This window comes from Hypanus sabinus, chromosome 22 (assembly GCF_030144855.1).
Source record: "Hypanus sabinus isolate sHypSab1 chromosome 22, sHypSab1.hap1, whole genome shotgun sequence".
In the NCBI taxonomy this organism is placed as follows: Eukaryota; Metazoa; Chordata; class Chondrichthyes; order Myliobatiformes; family Dasyatidae; genus Hypanus; species Hypanus sabinus.
This window is the reverse complement of record NC_082727.1, coordinates 51,065,272-51,085,675: the sequence shown is the minus strand read 5'-3', so window position 1 is coordinate 51,085,675 and position 20,404 is coordinate 51,065,272. Positions and strand designations below refer to the sequence as shown.

At 43.1% G+C, this 20,404-nt stretch overlaps 1 protein-coding gene across 3 annotated transcripts in view; it reads right to left on the bottom strand.

Moving 5' to 3' along the window:
- The window catches only part of LOC132379602 (putative pre-mRNA-splicing factor ATP-dependent RNA helicase DHX32), a 31,485-nt gene extending 28,667 nt beyond the window's left edge, over nt 1–2,818 (bottom strand). Inside the window, exon 1 of one of the 3 annotated variants that reach the window (XM_059947708.1) lies at nt 2,265–2,818. In XM_059947708.1, the coding sequence (XP_059803691.1) occupies nt 2,265–2,543 (279 nt within the window). In that variant the 5' untranslated portion in view covers nt 2,544–2,818. The remainder of the gene's footprint in view (nt 1–2,264) is intronic. The other 2 variants (XM_059947709.1, XM_059947710.1) reach the window with 2 other exon arrangements.
- Nucleotides 2,819–20,404: the final 17,586 nt, after the last annotated feature.

Sequence of the window (20,404 nt, the reverse complement as noted above, 5' to 3'; positions counted from 1 at the left end):
TCTGACTTTGCCCATTTCTTACTATCTTCATATAAGGGAATAGACTAACAGCAGAAAGCTCATGCAAAACCTCAGGCTCTTGGTATTTTTGATTACACCTCCTCCCATCTCAATTCCCACACAGAAAAATACTAGGCACAGTATTTTCTCAAAGGTGAGAGACTGAAAGGGGAGGATTTTGAATCACTGGTGCTCAAACCAATAAAAGCAAACATACAGATAGAAAATCAATTAGGAAGGCAAATTGCCAGGTGTTTAGGTGGAGACATCTTGCACCAATTATAAGACCCTGATGGAATTGAGAATACTGCATATACTCTATGTGTCACTTGTCCAGAGGGAAGCGTGTACTTGTGATGGAATGAGCATTGCAAAGTTTAGCCCTAGCTCGGCTTTGAGTCCACTGTGAATGACAGGTCTCAGCTATTTCCACTCCCACATGCCTCTTCTCCCAGTCACCTTCTATCTCACTAACCTCCACCATGAGTGAATTATAAAGCATATAATAAACCAGAAAAATCTTTCCCTCCTACCCAACATTCCAACGGAGCTGCTCCCACTGTTCGCCCTTGTGTCTCCAACACCTTTCTCACAGCACCTTCCATGTAGCACAACAAGTGCCCTGGTGCCTCTTTACTTCCCATCGTCCAGGGGCTCAAAACCAAATTTGAGGTGAAGCCGCTGACTATTCCAATTCAGTGCACTCCCCTGTGGTCACCGTGACATTTGGAGAAACCAAATACAGGTTGGGCACCCACGTTATAGGGCACTTCCAATGAGTCCACAAGGGTGGTCATGAGCTTTCACTTCCTGTCCTTTGGATTCTCCACCCTCTCTCACTCTGCCCTTCCCCAGCAAAGCCCAACATAACATCCAGGAACATTATTTGATCGTCCAGCAGTGCTAAACAAACACATACTAAATTCAATATTGAATTCCCACATTCTCAAAAGAGATCCCATTTGCACTGTTAACAGTTAGCAAGTACTATTCTGTAAACAATTTGCAAGATCTAAGTAAGTTTCCAATGGAAATCGGATACATATTTAAGTATAGACTCTTGGAAGAAAGAAATCTATGGCTGTATTCCATTAGAAAAAATTACTTATAACTTAAGAGTTAAATATGAAACATTTCTGAAAATTTGGAGCCCTTATTTACAAAAGACAGGACTAAATATATAGATGCTCTGAAGATGAAACAATTGGTTACTTGGGGAAATAAATAAATATATATATATTAAAGTTATTACGAACTCCATGGAGCATGTGGAGATCTTCCAACAACCAGGCACTCTTTCTTTCTTTTTTTCTCTTTCTTTCTCTCTTTCTCTTTTTTTTCTATAGGGTAGTCAGGGGGGAGGGGTTAAGGGGAGGAGGGAAGGGTTATATACATTTTTTTCATACTTTGTAATTACTTAAAAATGCAATTAAAAAGTTTTCAAAAAAAAAGATCTAAGTAAGTTACCAGCAAATTATGTGACTATTGAAAGTTGAAAGATGGAGTGAATGTGAAAAGGATATTTTCTATAGTCTAAAACCAGAGGGTGCAACCTCAGAATAGAGGGACATACATTTAGAACAGAGATGAGGAGAAATTTCTTTAGCTGGAGGATGGTGTATCTGTAGAAATTTTTGCTGCAGGTGGCTGTGAAGGCCAGGTCATTGAGTGTATTTAAAGCAGAGACTGACAGGTTCTTGATTAGACCAGGGTTTTAGGAAGAAGTTAGGGTTCAAAGGGAAATGGATCAGCTATGATCAAATGGCGGAGCAGGCTCGATGGGCCGAATGGCCTAATTCTGCTTCAATGTCTCATGGCCTTAAGTTAAAAAAAGGTACCATAGTTTAGTTTTAGTTCAGTGGAAAGGAATTTCTGAAAAAAATGGATTTGTTTAATCATGATCAATCAACTTGTTCACATTATAAACAAAGCATTGTGTTCCCTTCTCTGTCAGAGTTACTCTAATTCCGGGCTTTAAAATAAGGCAAGGGCAGCAGAAAATGTAATTCTCTGTTGGAGTATTTGGACCCATTCCTCTACTGTCGAGGGCGTTTGCGCTTCACTGCTTCTTCAGTTACTGAATAGATAAACCTTTGAAAGCATTGGCGCCTTTTTCAAAACAGTGTGATCCCACGCAATGGGATAATAGCTTAAAGACAGCCGCCACTTACATCAGCACCCCTGCCTCCGCACTTGCAACCTGCCAGGACTATTAAGCGAGCGTTTAACTTCGACGCAACGGCAGTTACTTTGGTCATTCCTACCTGACTGCTTTTGCCGATGCAAGCTTCTCCAGATAGGATGATAAAGTTATTGCCTACCAAACTCGACATGAAGGCGTCCTTAGCTTCCCACACCGGTAGCTTTTTCCTTTCCTGCAGGAGTTTGTAATATCGAGATGAATAAGGCAGCCCATCAAAGGGGTTCATCTCCAGGTCTGTGTCACAGGGTAACATTTCATCCCCACTATCGGATCCAAATTCGGGCGGGCAGCTTTGCCTGGCGCTGTCCTGGTTAGCAGTGCACAGTTCGAGAGCAGCCATTCCAGCGCCGGTCAGCACAAAGAGGGCCAAGCAGACGGCGAGCAATCCTGCACTTCACCCCGTGGCTAATACCTGGCCCTACAATGAGATGACGGACCACTGCAGACGCACCCCACGGCTTCACCCTTTCCGCCTGTTTCCCCAACGATCATCTGAAAACCAAATCAGTATCTCTTGAAAATCAACTGTTTAAAGACTTGGATAAGAGAAAGCGATTCCCGTGACCATCTCTTTTCATTCCACGCTGCTCGATTTTCCCCGCTGTCCCAGCCCACGTGTCGGGTTATTGATCAACTTTGAACAGCCCCAGCTAAACGAGGAAGTATTGTGCAGAATAATAGTCATGTGGCCACTTAATCGCTTGACAATAAGGGCCGGGGATTGCTCGTTGGAATCTGCAGAGTATGGAAATTCTAATGGGTCTCTTAGAAACCGACTGCACAAAACACATCTGCCTCAGAACAGGCTGGTCTCAACCCTGAAAGCAACGCCAATTATAACCCTCTGGTTGATTTGAATGTGAATGGGATCAGATTTAATTGTTATTTTCGTGCTGTCCGAACTGTCCCTACCCAGAGAGTAAACCTATATGAAGTGGTAGTCAACCAGCTAAAGTTTCTTTCAGCTTCTTTCCCTCCAGTGAACAAAGATTTCAGATTTCAGAACAAGTGTCATTAATATGTGTACGCGAAAGAATAAAAGAAATACAGATTTGCTGGAAATCTAAACTGAAAATGCTGGAAATCGGTAAAACAGGCAGCACCCGTGGGAAGAGAAACAGCCAACTGTTCAAGTAGAAGAGCTTTTGTCAGACATCTATATATGGCACGTTTGTCTAATTATTGAAAATATGCTCTATTATCAACCTACGACAATCTTAATTTTATTTTCTTAAAACAAGAAATCAAGTTGCAGTCATCATGATCATCATTATGTGCCCTGTGGTATGATGTAGGTGATCATGACCATGATTATACTTGGCAAATTTTCTGTAAAAGTGGTTTCCCTTCACCTTCTTCTGGGCACAGTCTTTACAAGATGCGTGACCCCAGCCTTTATCAATAGTCTTCAGAGATTGTCTCCCTGGCATCAGTGGTCGCATAACCTCAGCGATACGCACCAGCTGCTCCACCACCTGCTCCCATGGCTTCATGTGACCCTGGTCAGGTGCTAAAGGGTGCATCCCTTGCCCAAGGGTGACCTGCAGGCTAATAACCATATAACAATTACAGCACGGAAACAGGTCATCTCGGCCCTTCTAGTCTGTGCCCAACACTTACTCTCACCTAGTCCCACTGGCCCGCACTCAGCCCATAACCCTCCATTCCTTTCCTGTCCATATACCTATCCAATTTTACTTTAAATGACAATACCGAACCTGCCTCTACCACTTCTACTGGAAGCTCATTCCACACAGCTACCACTCTCTGAGTAAAGAAATTCCCCCTTGTGTTACCCTTAAACTTTTGCCCCCAAACTCTCAACTCATGTACTCTTGTTTGAATCTCCCCTACTCTCAATGGAACAAGCCTATCCATGTCAACTCTATCTATCCCCCTCATAATTTTAAATACCTCTAGAGGGAAGAGGGTAGAGGGAAGGAGCAGCTTTCACCTCCTCTAGCAGAGATGTATTTCCACCTTCACTTCCCACAAGTTGCAGTATTTACTTAAAATAAAGAACTTAAAAATCGTGCATCTTCTGCACCAGTCTGCACGTCAACAAAGATATACTGTATACACAAAGGTGCTGGAAACAGGGAGCAATATCATGAAAGATCCCATCCATCCTGCTTATGGACTGTTCATCCCACTCCCATCAGAGAAGTCTACACAGCATCCATACCAGGACCACTATACTCTAAAACAATGATCTCTTCACACCGTCAGGCTGATCAACTGCACTCCACCACCATAATGTATGCATTAGCCAGCGTCAGATTATGTACATGCAATTAGTCTATGTATATAACAATTGTGCATTGTGTTTTAAAGGATTGCTTTTATATTTACAAGTCAATCAACTTTTACTGTCATTTCAACCATAACTGCTGCTACAGTGCATAGTAAAAATGAGACAAGGTTTTTCAGGACCATGGTGTTACATGACACAGTACAAAAAAAACTAGACTGAACTACGTAATTTAAAAAAACACAGAGAAAGCTACACTAGACTACAGACCTACACTGGACTGCATAAAGTGCACAAAAACAGTGCAGGCATTACAATAAATAATAAACAGGACGGTAGGGCAGTAAGGTGTCAGTCCAGGCTTCGGGTATTGAGGAGTCTGATAGCTTGGGGGAAGAAACTGTTACATAGTCTGGTTGTGAGAGCCTGAATGCTTCGGAGCCTTTTCCCAGATGTTAGGAGGGAAAAGAGATTGTATGAGGGGTGCATGGGGTCCTTCATAATGCTGTTTGCTTTGCGGATGCAGCGTGTAGTATAAATGTCTGTGATGGTGGGAAGAGAGACCCCGATGATCTTCTCAGCTGACCTCACTAACCGCTGCAGGGACTTGCGATCCGAGATGGTGCAATTTCCGAACCAGGCAGCGATGCAGCTGCTCAGGATACTCTCAATACAACCACTGTAGAATGTGATGAGGATGGGGGGTGAGAGATGGACTTTCCTCATTTCATTGTGTTTTCTGGCTTTGTTTTAATTGTGTTCTTTATGCTCATTGTGCTTTTTTATACTGCATCAGATTCAGAGTAACTATCATTTCATCCTTTGCATTTGTGTACTGGATATTAACAATAAACAACCTTGAATCTTGACTCTTGAATGTTGCAAGTGAAGTATAGGTGTCCCCCCCCCTTACAAAGTTAGAGCGTTCCTATGATACCTTTCTTAAGCCGAAATGGCGTAAAGTGAAGAACCGTTAATTTATATGGGAAAAATTTTCGTAAACGTGAAAATCCTCTTTGTAATACAGGTTACTAATGCAGGTCTTTTGTAAAAGCGAAGTGGCGTAAAGCGAACATTCGTAAAGCGGAGGAACACCTGGACCAGGGATTGGTGTTGAGGCTTCAACTTCTTACAGATTATATGAGAGTCTTGAATGGTATGAATGGTCAGTTTGCCGATGACACCAAGGTAGATAGGTGGTGAAGAGGGCAATAGGGTGGATAGATTGACTAAGATCTGACAAAAAGTGCAGAATAATTATAAGTATGATGTTGTCTATTTTGGTAGGTTTTTTTTAAATCAAGGGTGTTATCTATAAGACAAGAGATTGTGGAGCTCTGAGACACAGAAGGGTCTGAGTTTTTGAGTGAAGGATTCACACAAGGGCAGGAGGCAGGTGAAACCAGCAGGAGGTTCTGTGTGGGTATTTTCCAACCTGATGGTACGAATATTGATTTTCCCTTCCATTAAACAATATCCACCTCCCTCCCCAACCCCGCTTCCTCTATTCCCCACTATGATCTTTTTATTTTTCCTCAGCTGCCTATTACTAGTCCCCGGGTCCCCTCCTCCTTCTCTTTCTCCTATGGTCCACTCTGTTCTCCTGTCAGATTTGTTCTTCTCCAGCCCTTGACTTTTCCCACCCACCTGGCTTCACCCATCACCTTCCAGCCAGTCTCTTTCCCCTCCCCCATCTTTTTATTCAGGCTTCTTCCCCTTCCTTCTCAGTCCTGAAGAATGGTCTTGACCCAAAAGATTAGCAGTTTATTCTTTTCCATGGATGGGGATGGGGAGGGGGGGTTGGTGTGTGTGTGTGTGTGTGTGTGTTGCTTTGAATTTCCAGCATCTGCAGATATTCTCATGTTTCTAGCATAATGTTGTTGTTTATTGTCAGGGAATTGAAGACATAGAAAGATGGTTATGTTTCAGTTATCATATATAGTTTCTGGAGTATACTTCAAGCTCAGCTTCCTGTTTTAGAAGCAAGATTGTTATGCATTTGGCGTTGGTTAGGAACAGATATCTGCTTGTGTAAGTTTGTTTTTCTCCCCCTTATTCTGAATCCTTTATTTATCCTAAGACAAGAGTTAATGATCTGTGATTCAACACAAAGCCCCAATCAGTAGATTCTCTCTGTTTCAATCAGACTGTTTGCATTACACCAGAAAAAAAAGAATTAATTGGGATGATCTGCCATAAAGCACTTTGCCACCCTTCAAGTTGGAGTCTCCCCAGACAGAAGATGAGGTGTTGCTCCTGAGAGTTGCCTCATGGAGGCAATAGAGACCGACATGCCAGAATTGGAATGGATGGCCATCGGGAAATCCCATCTTTTGGGGCAGCAAGAGCAAAGTGCTTGACAAAGTGATCCCCAGTCTACGTCGTGTCTCACTGATACAGAGGAGGCTGCATCAGGAACGCTGGATACAGTTTCTAACCCTGACAGACTTACAGGTGACAGGCACCGATGGAATACCTGGTGGGGCCCTGAAAACCTGTTCTAACGAACTGGTGGGGGTGTTCAAAGACATCTTCAATCTCACATTTCTACAGTTGAAAGTTCCCACCTGCTTCCAAAGGGCAACAATTACATCGATATCAAAGAAGAGCAGAGCAAGCTGCCTTAATGATTATCATCCAGAAGCACTTATATCTACGGTGATGAAGTGCTTTGAGAGGTTGGTCATGGCTATAATTAACTCCTGTCTCAGTAGGACCCACTGCAATCTGCCCATCACCACAATAGGTCTATAGTGGATACAATCTCATTGGCTCTTCACGTGACCTTGGGTCACCTGGACAATATAAATAATTACATCAGGATGCTGTTTATTGACTACAGCTCAGCATTTAACACAATCATTCCCACAGTTCTGATCAAAAAGCTTCAGAACCTGGGCCTCTGTATGTCCCTCTGCAAATGGGTCCTCGACGTAATGGGTAGACCACAATCTGTGCAGATCAGAAACAACATTCCAACCTTGCTGACAATCAACACTGATGCACCTCGGGGTTATGTGCTTAACCCACTGCTCTGCTCTCTCCACACCCATGACTGTGTAGCTAGGCATAGCTCAAATGCTGATGATGTAAGTTTGCTGACGATACAAACATAGCTGGCAGAATTTCAGATGGTTACAAGAGGGCGTACATTAGTGCAATATATCAGCTAGCTGAGTGGTATCACAGCAACATCAGTAAGACCAAAGAATTGATTGTGGACTTCAGAAAGTGTAAGACGAGTCAACACACACCAGATCTCATAGAGGGATCAGAAGTGGAAAGGGTGAACAATTTTATGTTTCTGTGTATCAGTACATCTGAGGATCTAACCTGGACGCAGCATATCAATGCAGCTGTAAAGAAGACACGAACATGAGTATATTTCATTAGGAGTTTGAGACGATTTGTTATGTCACCAAAGACACTCAAAAAAGTCTACAGATGTATTGTGGAGAATATTCTAATTGGCTGCACCACTGTGTGGTGTGGAGACCCCTGCACAGGATCAAAGTAAGTTGCAGAGAGTTGTAAACTTAGACAGCTTCATCATGAGCACTAGCTGTAGTATCCAGGACATCTTCAAGGAGCCATGCCTCAAAAAGGTGTCATCCATCATTAAGGACCACCATCACCCAGGTCATGCCCTCTTCTCATTGCCACCATCAGGAAGGAGGTTCAGAAGCCTGAAGGCACACACACAATGACTGAGCAACAGTTTCTTTCCCTCTGCCATCCGATTTCTGAATGGATATTGAACCCATGAACACTACCTCACTACTTTTTTATTTCTATTTTTTTATACTTATTGTTGCTGCGTGGCTAAGTAGTTAAGGGATTGGTCTAGTGATCTGAAGGTCATTAGTTTGAGCCTCAGCTAAGGCAACGTGTTGTGTCCTTGAGCAAGGCACTTAATCACACATTGCTCTGCGACGTCACCTGTGCCAAGCTGTATCGGCCCTTGCCCTTCCCTTGGACAACATTGGTGGCGTGGAGAGGGGAGACCTGCAGCATGGGCAACTGCCAGTCTCCCATACAACCCTGCCCAGGCCTGCACACTGGAAACTTTCCAAGGCACAAATCCATGATCTCGCGAGACTAACGGATGCCTATTAATTATTCTAACTATTTAATATATCCACTTACTGTAATTCACAATTTTTTCCTCTATTATTATATATTGCAATGTATTCCTGCCGCAAAGACAACAAATGTCATGACATGTCAGTGGTACTAAAACTGATTCTGATAACCCTAAATAATTTATGTATTATTTATTGAGATACAATGAAGAATAGACTCTTCTGGACCTTCAAGCACACTGCCCTGCAGTCCCCTGATTTAACCCTAGCCTAATCATGAGACAATTTACAACGACCAATTAACCTACCATCTGGTACATCTTTGGAAACCAGAGAGCCTGGAGGAAACCCAGGCGATCACGAGGAGAATGCATGAACTCCTTACAGGTAGCGGCGAGAATTGAACCTGCACTGTAAAACATTATGCTAATCACTACACTACCATGCCTGTCCTACCTGGAAGGTCACCTCATCTCACCTGCTGGGGCCTTGAACGGTTATGAGGGAAGAGGTGTCGGGCAGGTGTAGCACTTGTCCCACTTGCAGGGATAAGTTCCAGGGTGGACAAGGGAGTAATGGGATCCTATTGGAAATGGTGGAGGTTATGGAGAATGGTGTGCTGGATACTGAGGCTTTTGGGATGGTAAGTAAGGACATGGGGTAACTTATCCCTGTTACACTGCTGGGAGGATGGATGAGGGCTGATATATGGGAAATGGATGAGATGCAGGTGTGGGCAGCATGAAATATGGAGTCTCCTTTCAGGCTCCTTGTGTTCTCTTCCCAACTTGTGAACACATCTATATTTGAATTACTGACAAATCTGCTCATGTAGGTTTGTTCTTTCAGGTCATCAATATAGATAATGAAGATTGAGTGTCCAGAACTGAAACCATAACACCATAAGATATAGGAGCAGAATTAGTCCAGTTGGCCTGTTGACATTGACATTCTTCATTGAAACTGATTTCCTATGTAAATATGACCCTTTTATCCCTGTTTGCGGTTTGACTCTTCTTTTCTATAACCTTATATTATGCACAAAGGGAGTTACCTTCTCTGCCTCACTTGAATCCTTCAACTGTCTAGTTGTTCATTAACATCTGAATGAATGGTAAATGTAACAATTGAGTGCAATTGTACAATGCAACCGCACTTTGCACTCTAAGTTCAGTGCCTAGTTAAAGTGGATTTCTGGAAAGAGAACAAAATTAACATTATAATAGCATAATTATTTCCGTGAAGCTTCCCATATTCGCATCAATCAGTTACAATATGATATACTGAATGTGTCATCAAGCCTGGCCAAGTGAACGTGATTCCACCATACTTGATATGAGTGGTTGGGTGTGGGATCCTCTGTACTCCTCGTCACCTGATCAGGGTCAGAGGTCGGGAGCAGAACACTTCGAAGAAGTTACTCGCAGGTTGGCGAAGCTTGTATAAAAGGAGAGTTTTACGGGCGTTTGGACATTTCAGAGTCCAATCAGCATCGGGAACAGAGCACTACAAATTACAGGAGGGGCAAGCGGAATGGTCATTGTCAGGAGCAGGCCAGTAATGAGAGTAGGAGCGTCAGGCTTTGACTCAAAAGGCTTCAATGAGAAGGAGAAAGAAACAGGTTAGCAGATTTGATCTTGGTTGCCCTTTGTCCAGTATAGACAGGATGGCAGATATGGCAGTGGAATACTCCTCCTATAGGATACGGGAATTCATGGAACTCAATAGTCTCCCTGATGACTACATCTGTGGGAAGTGCAGCCAATTCCGGCTCCTGAAAGACTGCATTAAGGAGCTGGAGCTGGAGTTGGATGAACTTGGGATCATTCGGGAGAAAGATATGACTTTTGAGCAGGTGGATACACCCAGAATGCAGAATTCGGGGGGTAGATGAGTGAACACCAAGAGAGGTAAAGGGAGAAAGAAGTCAGTGCAGGGTCCCCCTGTGGCCATTCCCCTCAGCAACAGGTATACCCCTTTAGATACTGCTGAGGGGGATGGCCTATCTGGGCAAGGCAGCAGCAGTCAGACCAATAAAGCTGTGGTCGGCTCGGAGCCTCAGAAGGCGAAGCAGTAGCCATAGGGAACTCAATAGTTAGGGGGACCGGTAAGAATCTCTGCGGCAGGAAAAGAGATGCCAGGATAGTGTGTTGCCTCCCGGGTGCCAGGGTCCAGGATGTCTCTGGGTGGTTGCGGAATATTCTTGAAGTGAGGTGTGAGCAGCCAGAGGTCGTGGACATGTTGATACCAATGACATAGGCAGGAGAGGGGCAGAGGTCCTGCACAGTAAGTTTAGAGAGTTAGAAGGAGGCTGAAGAGCAGGACTTCCAAAGTGGAGATCTCTGGATTAATCCCAGCGCCACGAGCTAGCGAAGGTCAGAACAGAGAGATAACGCAGATGAATGAGTAGCTGAGGGGATGGTGCAGGGGGAAGGGTTTCAGCCCTTGGATCATTGAAAGCATTTTTTGGGGAAGGGGTGACCTGCACAAGTGGGACAGGGTGCATTTGAACTGGAGGCGAACCGATATCCTGGGAGGGAGGTTTGCTAATGCTATTAGGGAGGGTTTAAACTAAATTTGCAGGGGGGGGGGCGGTGGGAACTGAAGTGAAGAGGCATAAGATGGGGCAGTTGGTACACAAGTAGTGACAGCTTGTAGGGAGTTTATGAGGAAGGATAGGAAGATGATAGAACAAAGATGCTCTCAGCCTGATGGTTTGGGATGTGTATTTTAATGCAAGGAGTATCATAAGCAAAGTGGATGAATTTAGAGCGTGGATCAATACGTAGAACTATGATGTTGCGGCTGTTACTGAGGCTCGGAGGTCTTAGGGGCAGGAATGGCTGCTGTGTGTGCTGGGTTTTAGATGTTTCAAAAAGGACAGGGAGGGAGGCAAAAAAGGTGGTGGGTGGCACAGTTAGTAGTATCATGGCTGTATGAAAGGAGGAAGTCATGGAGGGATTGTCTACTGAGTCATTGTGGGGGGAAGTCAGAATCAAGAAGGGACAATAACTTTTCTGGGTGTTTTTTATGGACCCTCCAATAGTAACAGAGACATCGAGGAGCAGATAGGGAGGCAGATTTTGGAATGGTGCAATAATAAAAGGGTTGCTGTGGTGGGTGATTTTAACGTTCCTAATATTGACTGTCATCTCCTTAGAGCATGGGACTTAGATGGGGTGGAGTTTGTTAAGTGTTTTCAGGAAGGTTTCCTGATGTAATATGTAGATAGGCCAACTAGAGGAGAGGCTGTACTTAATCTGATATTGGGAAATGAACCTGGTCAGGTGTCAGATCTATCTCCTTTACCATGGCACTGGGGAGGAATAGGAAAAGACAATTTGGGAAAACATTTAATTGGGGTAGGGGGAAATAAGATGCTATTAGGCAAGAACTTGGAAACATAAATTGGGAGCAGATGTTCTCAGGGAAATGCACAGCAGAAAATTCACTAATGCTCAGGGAATATTTGCATGGCATTCTGCATTGGTATGTTCTATCGATGCAGGGAAAGGATGGTAGGGTAGAAGAACCATAGTGTACAAAGGATGTAGAAAATCTAGTTAAGAGAAGAAAAACTTATGAAAGGTTCAAGAAAGGATCAAGGTTCACCCCTCCCCATTCCTCTCCCCCCCACTTGTTCCAGCAGAAAACATTAGTGTTCCTCCACCATCCACCAAGTAATATCAAGCTCCCAGAGGCCATGGTCAATCAACCATCAAAACAGACTGTACATCCTAGCACCTCAACATCTCAAAAGGCCCTCTCTCCCACTAATGAGGGAGAATCAGCAGCAAACTCTCTCTCATTGAGAGAGAGAAAGAGAGAGAGAGGTTGAGATTCTCGCAGGTCCTCAGCCTCTGACATTCCATTGAAAACAGTCTGTTTGTCCAGCTTCTCCTTACAGCCAATACACTCCAGACATAGCAGCATCCTGATGATCTTCTTCAGCAGCCTTTCCAATACATCCACATTGTATCTGTAATATGGTGACTAGAACCTCACACATTATGCCAAATGTGGCTTAAACAAAGTTTTACAGAGCTGCACAATGACCTCCCCTTTTTTTTACTCAGTGCCCTGACCCATGAAGGCAAGCAGGCCATACACGTTCTTCACCACACTAGCCACTTGTGTTGCCACTGGCATATCAACTATCTCATTCCAGAGCTGCATCAACCTTTGCACGAGTGTCTCCTTATTGTAGCATCGCTCTATGTATCCTTCACCTCATGACAGGCCCTCAGTTTCCAGTTTCTCTCAGCATACAATGTTCTTCTCTAGCTTATTCTGCACATTATGTTAACACTTGAGTCAATCTTTAATAAAGTTACTTGCAAAATGATCTCCAAAAAGCTACACTTGAATGAAAATTAGGAATTACTTTTACTACATTTGCATTGCTTTGCACTGAAAGAAGCTACAGAGGGTCATAAATTTAGTCGGCTCCATCCTACAAAGTACCCAGGACATCCAAGGAGTGGTGTCTCGGAAAGGCAGCATCCATTATTAAGGACCTCCAGCACCCAGGACATGCCCTTTTCTCACTGTTACCATCAGGTAGGAGATACAGAAGCCTGAAGGCACACACTCTGCAATTCAGTCAAGCTTCTTCCCCTCTGCCATCCAATGCCGAAATGGACATTGAACTCATGAACACTACCTCACTTTTTTAGTATATATTATTTCTGTTTTTGCATGATTTTTATTCTATGCAGAATGCATATTCTGCCATTTATTTATTTATTTATTTATTCTTCCATATTATGTATTGCATTGAACTGCTGCTGCTAAGTTAACAAATTACATGACACATGCCGGTGATAATAAACCTGATTCTGATTCCGATTCAGATACTTTGTGGTTCATTCCCAATGATAGTATTTTTAGCAGTGACCAGCAGAATTAATAATATGGACCCTAAGGTAGAAGAATAAGCTGTGGCAGAAGTTGCCTCATTCACGTAATGGGGTCCATCCAAAATAGTATGCATTACTATAACTGAGGTACTTATGATTTATTACAGTTCATAAAAAGCATTGCCCTTTTCCAATTCTATGAGCTTATGTTAAGATTTTTTTCTTTGTTAAATGACCAGGTGATAATCCCCAAGCCAACTCTCCTGTTGTGGGCAAATTGTCTCACTATCATACTGAATTTTACTGGAATAGACACCAGCTGCAAGGAATTAGAGTATACAGTGAAGAAATATATTTCTTAATTTAAGGAGAAATCATTAAACCACATACAAGTAATCTCTAAAAATCTTCGAAAATAATCAGTCCCATTCTGGCATAGCATCATTAAACTGGGGGACTACTTTGTCAAGCATGTCTACTCCATCCGCCAAAAGCAGAACCTCCCGATGGCCAAACATTCTAATTCCGATTCGCATTCCTGTTCTGACATTTTGGTCCGTGGCCTTCTCTTGGGCCACCCTTAGGGTGGAGGAGCACATTCCATCTGGATAGCCTCCAACCTGATGGCATGAATATCAATTTCTTCCTCCTTTAAAAAAAATCCCTCCCCCTCCACTCTTCTTCTAATCCCCAGTCTGGCCTCTTACTTCTTCTCACCTGCCTATCATCTCCCCCTGGGTCCCCTCCTCCTTCCCTTTCTCTTAAGGTCCACTCTCCTCTCCTCTCCTATCAGATTCCTCCTTCTCCAACCCTTTACCCTTCCTACCTACCTAACTTCACCTAACATCTTCTAGCTATCCTGTTACCCCTCTCCCCATAAGGCAACTTCCCCTTTCCTTTCCATTCTTGGAGAAGGGTCTCAGACTGAAACATTGAGTGCTTCTTTTCCATAGATGCTGCCTGACCTGCTGAGTTCCTCCAGGATTTGGTGTGTGTGTGTGTGTGTGTGTGTGTGTGTGTGTGTGTGTGTGTGTGTGTGTGTGTGTGTGTGTGTGTGTGTGTGTGTGTGTGTGTGTGTGTGAGACATGTCACTGGCGGGGACCACATTTTGCTTAGAATAAATAATTGATAGATTTACCTTATTTTTATGCTTGAACCATAATGTACTCAACAAATTTTAACTTATTGAACTAGTACTATATCACTTTGCACAACAATTTTTTTCTTACCTTGTGTTATATCAAGGAAAGTACCCGTTAAGCTGATCCTGTCTCTTTACTCTATTTGTCATCTCCATTCATAACTTTGTCTAAGAACGCCCTTTCTAACAGGCATAGAAATGCCGAATACGATTTGCTGAAGTTGTGGAGATGGAATTCCACAATATTATGAAATCAGGAAAAGTCAAAATTAAGCTTTGAATATTGCTGTCACATGTTTCTTATGATTTCCTTTTGTGATGTCATCAGTGCAAGACTGCAAGGTGGAATACTGAACAACATAGACAGACAGAACTGCTATGACATCATCTGGTTAAAACAAAGGTTGCCTATTTGACCTAAGTGACACATATTAAAGCTGAAAGCACTGAATATTGATATTGTTTCTTAGGGTTTTAGCACATAATCTAAGAAAATGCTTTGTACAATACTGCATAAATCTTATATATGGTACTGTATTTGTCTACGTGGAGTGAAGAGTTAGTTTGTAAATCTGATGGGAGCAAAGGGTGTTGGGAATGATGAAGGTAGAGGGGCAGAGGACAGGTGTGGGACAAATGGCAGAGAAGGAGAGCTCGTGGGGGGTAAAGTGGGGTGACACGGGTGCAGGCACACTTAACCCTAAGACACCAGGCAAGATATTTTGATTCTAAACAATTGGTTTATTGATCACTACAAAATATCTCTCTGGTGCTTCCCATTCCCTCCCCTCTCGCTTCCCCTTTTCCCAGCCACGATTCCTCTCTCCCTGCCCCTTGCTACTCTCAGTCCACAATAGAGACCCATATCAGACTCAGGCTTATCATCACTCACATATGTCATGCATTATGTTTTTTTTTTTGCTGCAGTACAGTACAATGCATAACATTACTACAGCACCGTGCAGAAGTTCTTAGGCACCTTAGCTATATGTATGTGCCTTTAGGTTTTCGGACAGTTCTGTGTATTACTGAGAGAGTGCTTCATTGTCAGAGATACAATATTTTATTGAAAAATTAAGCCACAACACTGCCTTTACATTAAAATGAAAATAAAACACATGAAGAAAGCAACTTTCTGTGTGCCGTTTCTTATATTCCTCCAACCAAAAATAGATTAACTCATTTTTCAGTTTGTTGGTATTGGTAAGAACACCCAACTCAAGGACAGCTTCTTATCCTGCTGTTTTCAGACTCTTGAATGTACATATCATACACTGAAGGAAAAATCTCGAACCCCTCATCACCTAATCTACCTCACTGTGGCCCTTGCACTTCATTTGTCTGCCTGCACTGCACCATTTTTGTAACCGTAATACTCCATTGTCATGGCTTCGACTGAATAGCAGCAGGCATCCAAGTTTCAGTGCTCCAATTCCCGGAGTATGGTTCGCTGCCACTGTCCCTTTGAGACTCCAACTGCCTATTATTGCCTGCCACATTCCTTCATGGAAAATCTGTCCTTAAAAGCCTCGTGCTGAGCACTCAGTGCTCAACTGTAGGAATTCCATTTCTAGTACTACTATTTCTGATTTCACCCTTGGATTTTGTTTGTGTCATCTTGTTTATTTCAAGACTGAGTTAATTCCAGACCTTATTCAACAACTGGGTTCACCACCATTCTTAGCTCTCTCATTACCTATATTCTGCATTCTGTTTTCTTTTTACTATCTTGATGTAATTATTTACGGCATGATCTGTCTAGATGCCCTTGCAAAACAAACACTTTTCACTGTGTCTTGGAACATGTAAAATTAATAAACCAGCATTTATACTGAGTTCAATTTAAAGTTTAATATCATTCAATCATACATGAATATAGTCAAATGAAACACTATTCCTCTGAGTCCAAGATACAAAACACATTACCAACAGCACATAGCACACTGCACGTAGCACGAGCAGCATATATGGCTATGATTTCAGGAAAGCACACAAACATAAAGAAAGAATAATATCGCCCAAGTCCCCAAGTGACATGATTGGCATGGCATGGTCAGTTGACTTGGTCCAGTTTGCTTTTTCACTGCGCAAACGCTGGAGGGTAGCATTGTGTGAACACCAGAGAGCAGCACCGAGTGAACACTGGAGAACAGCACTGTGTGAACGCCAGAGAGCAGCACCGAGTGAACACTGGAGGGTAGCACTGTGTGAACGCCAGAGGGCAACACTGACAGAAGGGGCCTGCCCCCAACCCAGAATGAATGAAGTAAGACACAAGTCACATTAAAACTGGTCTGATTTTGACGGTGGGGAAAGTACATTTTAGAAGTGCTCACATGTGCTGCATTCAGTATACGTTGTTCCTACAGGTGGCAATATAATTCATATTTACTTTGCAATAAACATCACATGTAGTATTAATTGTTATGTCACCCGCTGGCTCCATTACAAAGGCATTCCAGTCCAGATGGCAGCTCAGGATGCCACTTATCTTTATCACTGATTATTCAGTAAGATTAACTGGTTCCTGAAGAGCTGCAGTATAAACTAAAAATGCTGTTATTCATCTTCACAGTAGAATGCTAGCAATTAAACCACCCAGAAAAGTCTGGGACAGTGTAAAGTGTCTCATGTAAAACCTGCTTCTTATTGTGTTTTTTTCAATTATCAATTGGATCTTATTTTAAACACACAGCCCAGGGGAAATTTGCTTTCCCAAAAATTTGTGATCTGAGGGAGCCTCCTGTCTATTATTTCTTCTGGTTTCCTTCCCAGATAAGCCATTTAATAAATATGGCAGCAGATTCCTCATGTTCCTAATCATTTCCTCTCAAGCTGAATAGCAAAAGCAATCATGATCCCTTGATTGTTCATTTGGGGTTAAACATAAGGTGACTACCAATGTCATTAAGTCGAAGTCTGTCTCAGTAAAGCACCATGCCTGGAGGGAAGTTTAGCATCTCTGCTGCTCTCCCCTGCCACTGTGATTGCAGTTAGGTGATGGAAAGCAGGAAGACCAGACCAACCTTTACTTTGTTGGGTTACATGCAGAGGTTTAATTGGGACTGTACATTTCACTTCAAGCTTAGAAAACATAACATTGTGTAAATATAACATATGCCCAACATATCGATGCAGTTACAAAGAAGGCACAACAGTGGCTATATTTCGTTAGAAGATTGAGGAGAATTGGTCTGTCACCAAAGATACTTGCATATCTCCTCAGATGTACTGTGGAGAGCATTCTAACTGGCTGCATCACGGCCTGGGATGAGGAGAGGGCAATGCACAAGATCAAAATAAGCTCCAGAAAGTTGTGAAATTTCTAATCTATCATGGGCATATCTTCACTAGCATCCAGGATATCCTCAAGGAGTGATGCCTCAAAAAGCAGCATCCATCATTAAAGACCCCCATCACCCAGGACATTTCTTCTTCTCATTGCTGCCATCAGGAAGGAGGTATGGGAGTCTGAAGGCACACGCTCAATGATTCTGGAACAGCTGCTTCCTCTCTGCCATCCGATTTCTGAATGGACATTGAACTTATTACTTTTTATTCTCTTTTTGCACTACCTAGTGAGTGAGACACTCACCCAATCCAGCTCCAAATGCTCCTATTACCACCAGGATTACTTGGGCTTTAACTTTCCACATCCTTTTTATCTGCTTTTTCAAGCCCTGGTATTTCTCCACCTTCTCATACTTCCTGATGTTACTGTCATTTGGGATTGACACATCTATTACTATTACTTCCTCCTGTTCCTTGTCCCGTTTTACTCTGTCTGGTTGATTGGCCGGTACCTGCGTATCAGTCTGTACTTGGAAGACCCACAGGATCTTAGCACTTTGATTCTCCATTGCCATCTTGGGTGTTTCCCATTTGGACTTGGGAGTGTCCAATCCATACTCAGCACAGATGTTCCTGTACACAACTCCTGCAACTTGGCTGTGCTGTTCAGTGTGTGCTGTCCCTACCTGCATTGTGCAGCCTGCTACTACAAACTGGATGGTTTCAGTGGATTCCTTGCACACTCTGCGTTTGGGTCTTGTCTGGTGTGATAGACCCCGCTTCTACTGCTCTTGTGCTCAGCACCTGTTCTTGTGCAGCCATGAACAGCGCCTCTGTCCTGCCATTTCCAGCCACTTATAAGATTTTCTTACCTCAGCCATCTCTGATATCTGGTTAAGGTACATCCCGTGCAGTGGCTTGTCCTGCCATAGCCGCTGGTCCTCTGGCTCTGCTTCACCCACTTCCATTTCCATGTCCCCTGCCTGCTGTCTGAGGTATTCTCCTGGCAGTGCATCTTTGGGGGCCATCTTTCTGACTAAATTCCTGGATGTTTCTCATTTCTTCTAGGGCTGTTGCCTTGACACATCTAAGTCCCCATCCTCCTTTATTCCGGCTGGTGTACAGTCGCTCAACATTGGAATTTGGATGGAATTCTCCACGTGTTGTTAGAAGTTTCTGGGTCTTGATATCAGCGGCTTCCAGATCGTTCCTTGGCCAGCACGCTATTGTGGCTGGGTATCTGATGACTGGTGGGCGAATGTGTTGATGGCTTTGATTGTGTTCTCCCCATTCAGCTGGCTTTTTAGGACCTGTCTCACTCTTTGGAAGTCCTTGGATGTTGCAGCCTTCCTTGTGTCCTCATCGTGGCTTCCTTGTGCCTGCAGGGTCACCAGGTATTTGTAGCTGTCCTGTACATCTGGTATGTGGTCTTCATACATTGCAATGTACTGCTGCTGCAGAACAACAAATTTCATGACATATGCCAGTGATAAACCAGCGTCTGATTCTGATTTTCCTAGCTCTTAGCTCCCCAAAGCCTGTCCACCATCTGCAAAGCCCAGAGCAGAGTGATGGAATACTTTGGATGAGTGCAATTTCAACAACAAACAAGAAACTCAATGCCACACAGGACACCTGTATTTGAGAGGCACCTCATCCACAATGCACGGAGGCAGAATCCATAGGATGCATTGTAGTAACTGATCAAGACTCCTTTGACTGCACTTTAGACAACTTCTACCTGCTAGAAGAACGAGGGCAGAAAAAGCATGGGAGCCTAGAAGATCCCCTTTAAGCCACACGCCACCCTGACTTGGAAGTATATCACCATCTCTGGATCAAAATCCTGGAGCTTTCTCTCAAACCTCAGGGAACTCAGTAGTTCAAGAAGGCACGTTACACTGGACAACAAAGATCTTTCTTCCTAAATACTTCTGGGTGTGTCTTATGGATTTGGGCTGCTGAACATGAAAATCACCATGAAATTTCCGTCATTCACCATTTTTTTTTAAATTGCCTCCATCTATTGTTTCAATTCATAATTCAGGTCAGAGTAACTACTGCCTAGATTAAGTAAAGCATTTTTGTTGATCCACAAAACAAACAGGTCGTCAATGACAGGCAATTCAAAGAATTTCCAGGGGGACTGGAGAAAATCACATGGAAGGCAATCAAGGATGTTGTTGAAAATATTCTTGGCAACTACAGAGCACCAAAGTACATGCAGCCGGTTGACAACATGCTTCAAGCAAACAAAACCATGGAGTGCAGCATGTCACTAAAGATTCATTTTCCACACTCCTATTTAGGCTTCTTCCCATAAATCTTGGCATTGTCAGTGACGAGCACGGTGAAAGGTTTCACTAGGACGTTAAAGTCATGGGGAAGTGGTATCAGGGCAACTAAAATCCATCAGTGCTGGCTGATTATTGTTGGACACTTAAGCAAGAAGCCTCAGACACTGAGTACAAATGAAAATATGAACTAAGCATTTTAGCTTGAAATGTTAGCATCATTACCATTAAGCAATTAAATGCACTAAATTCAATAAAAGTTAATTTCTTGTTAATTCCTACA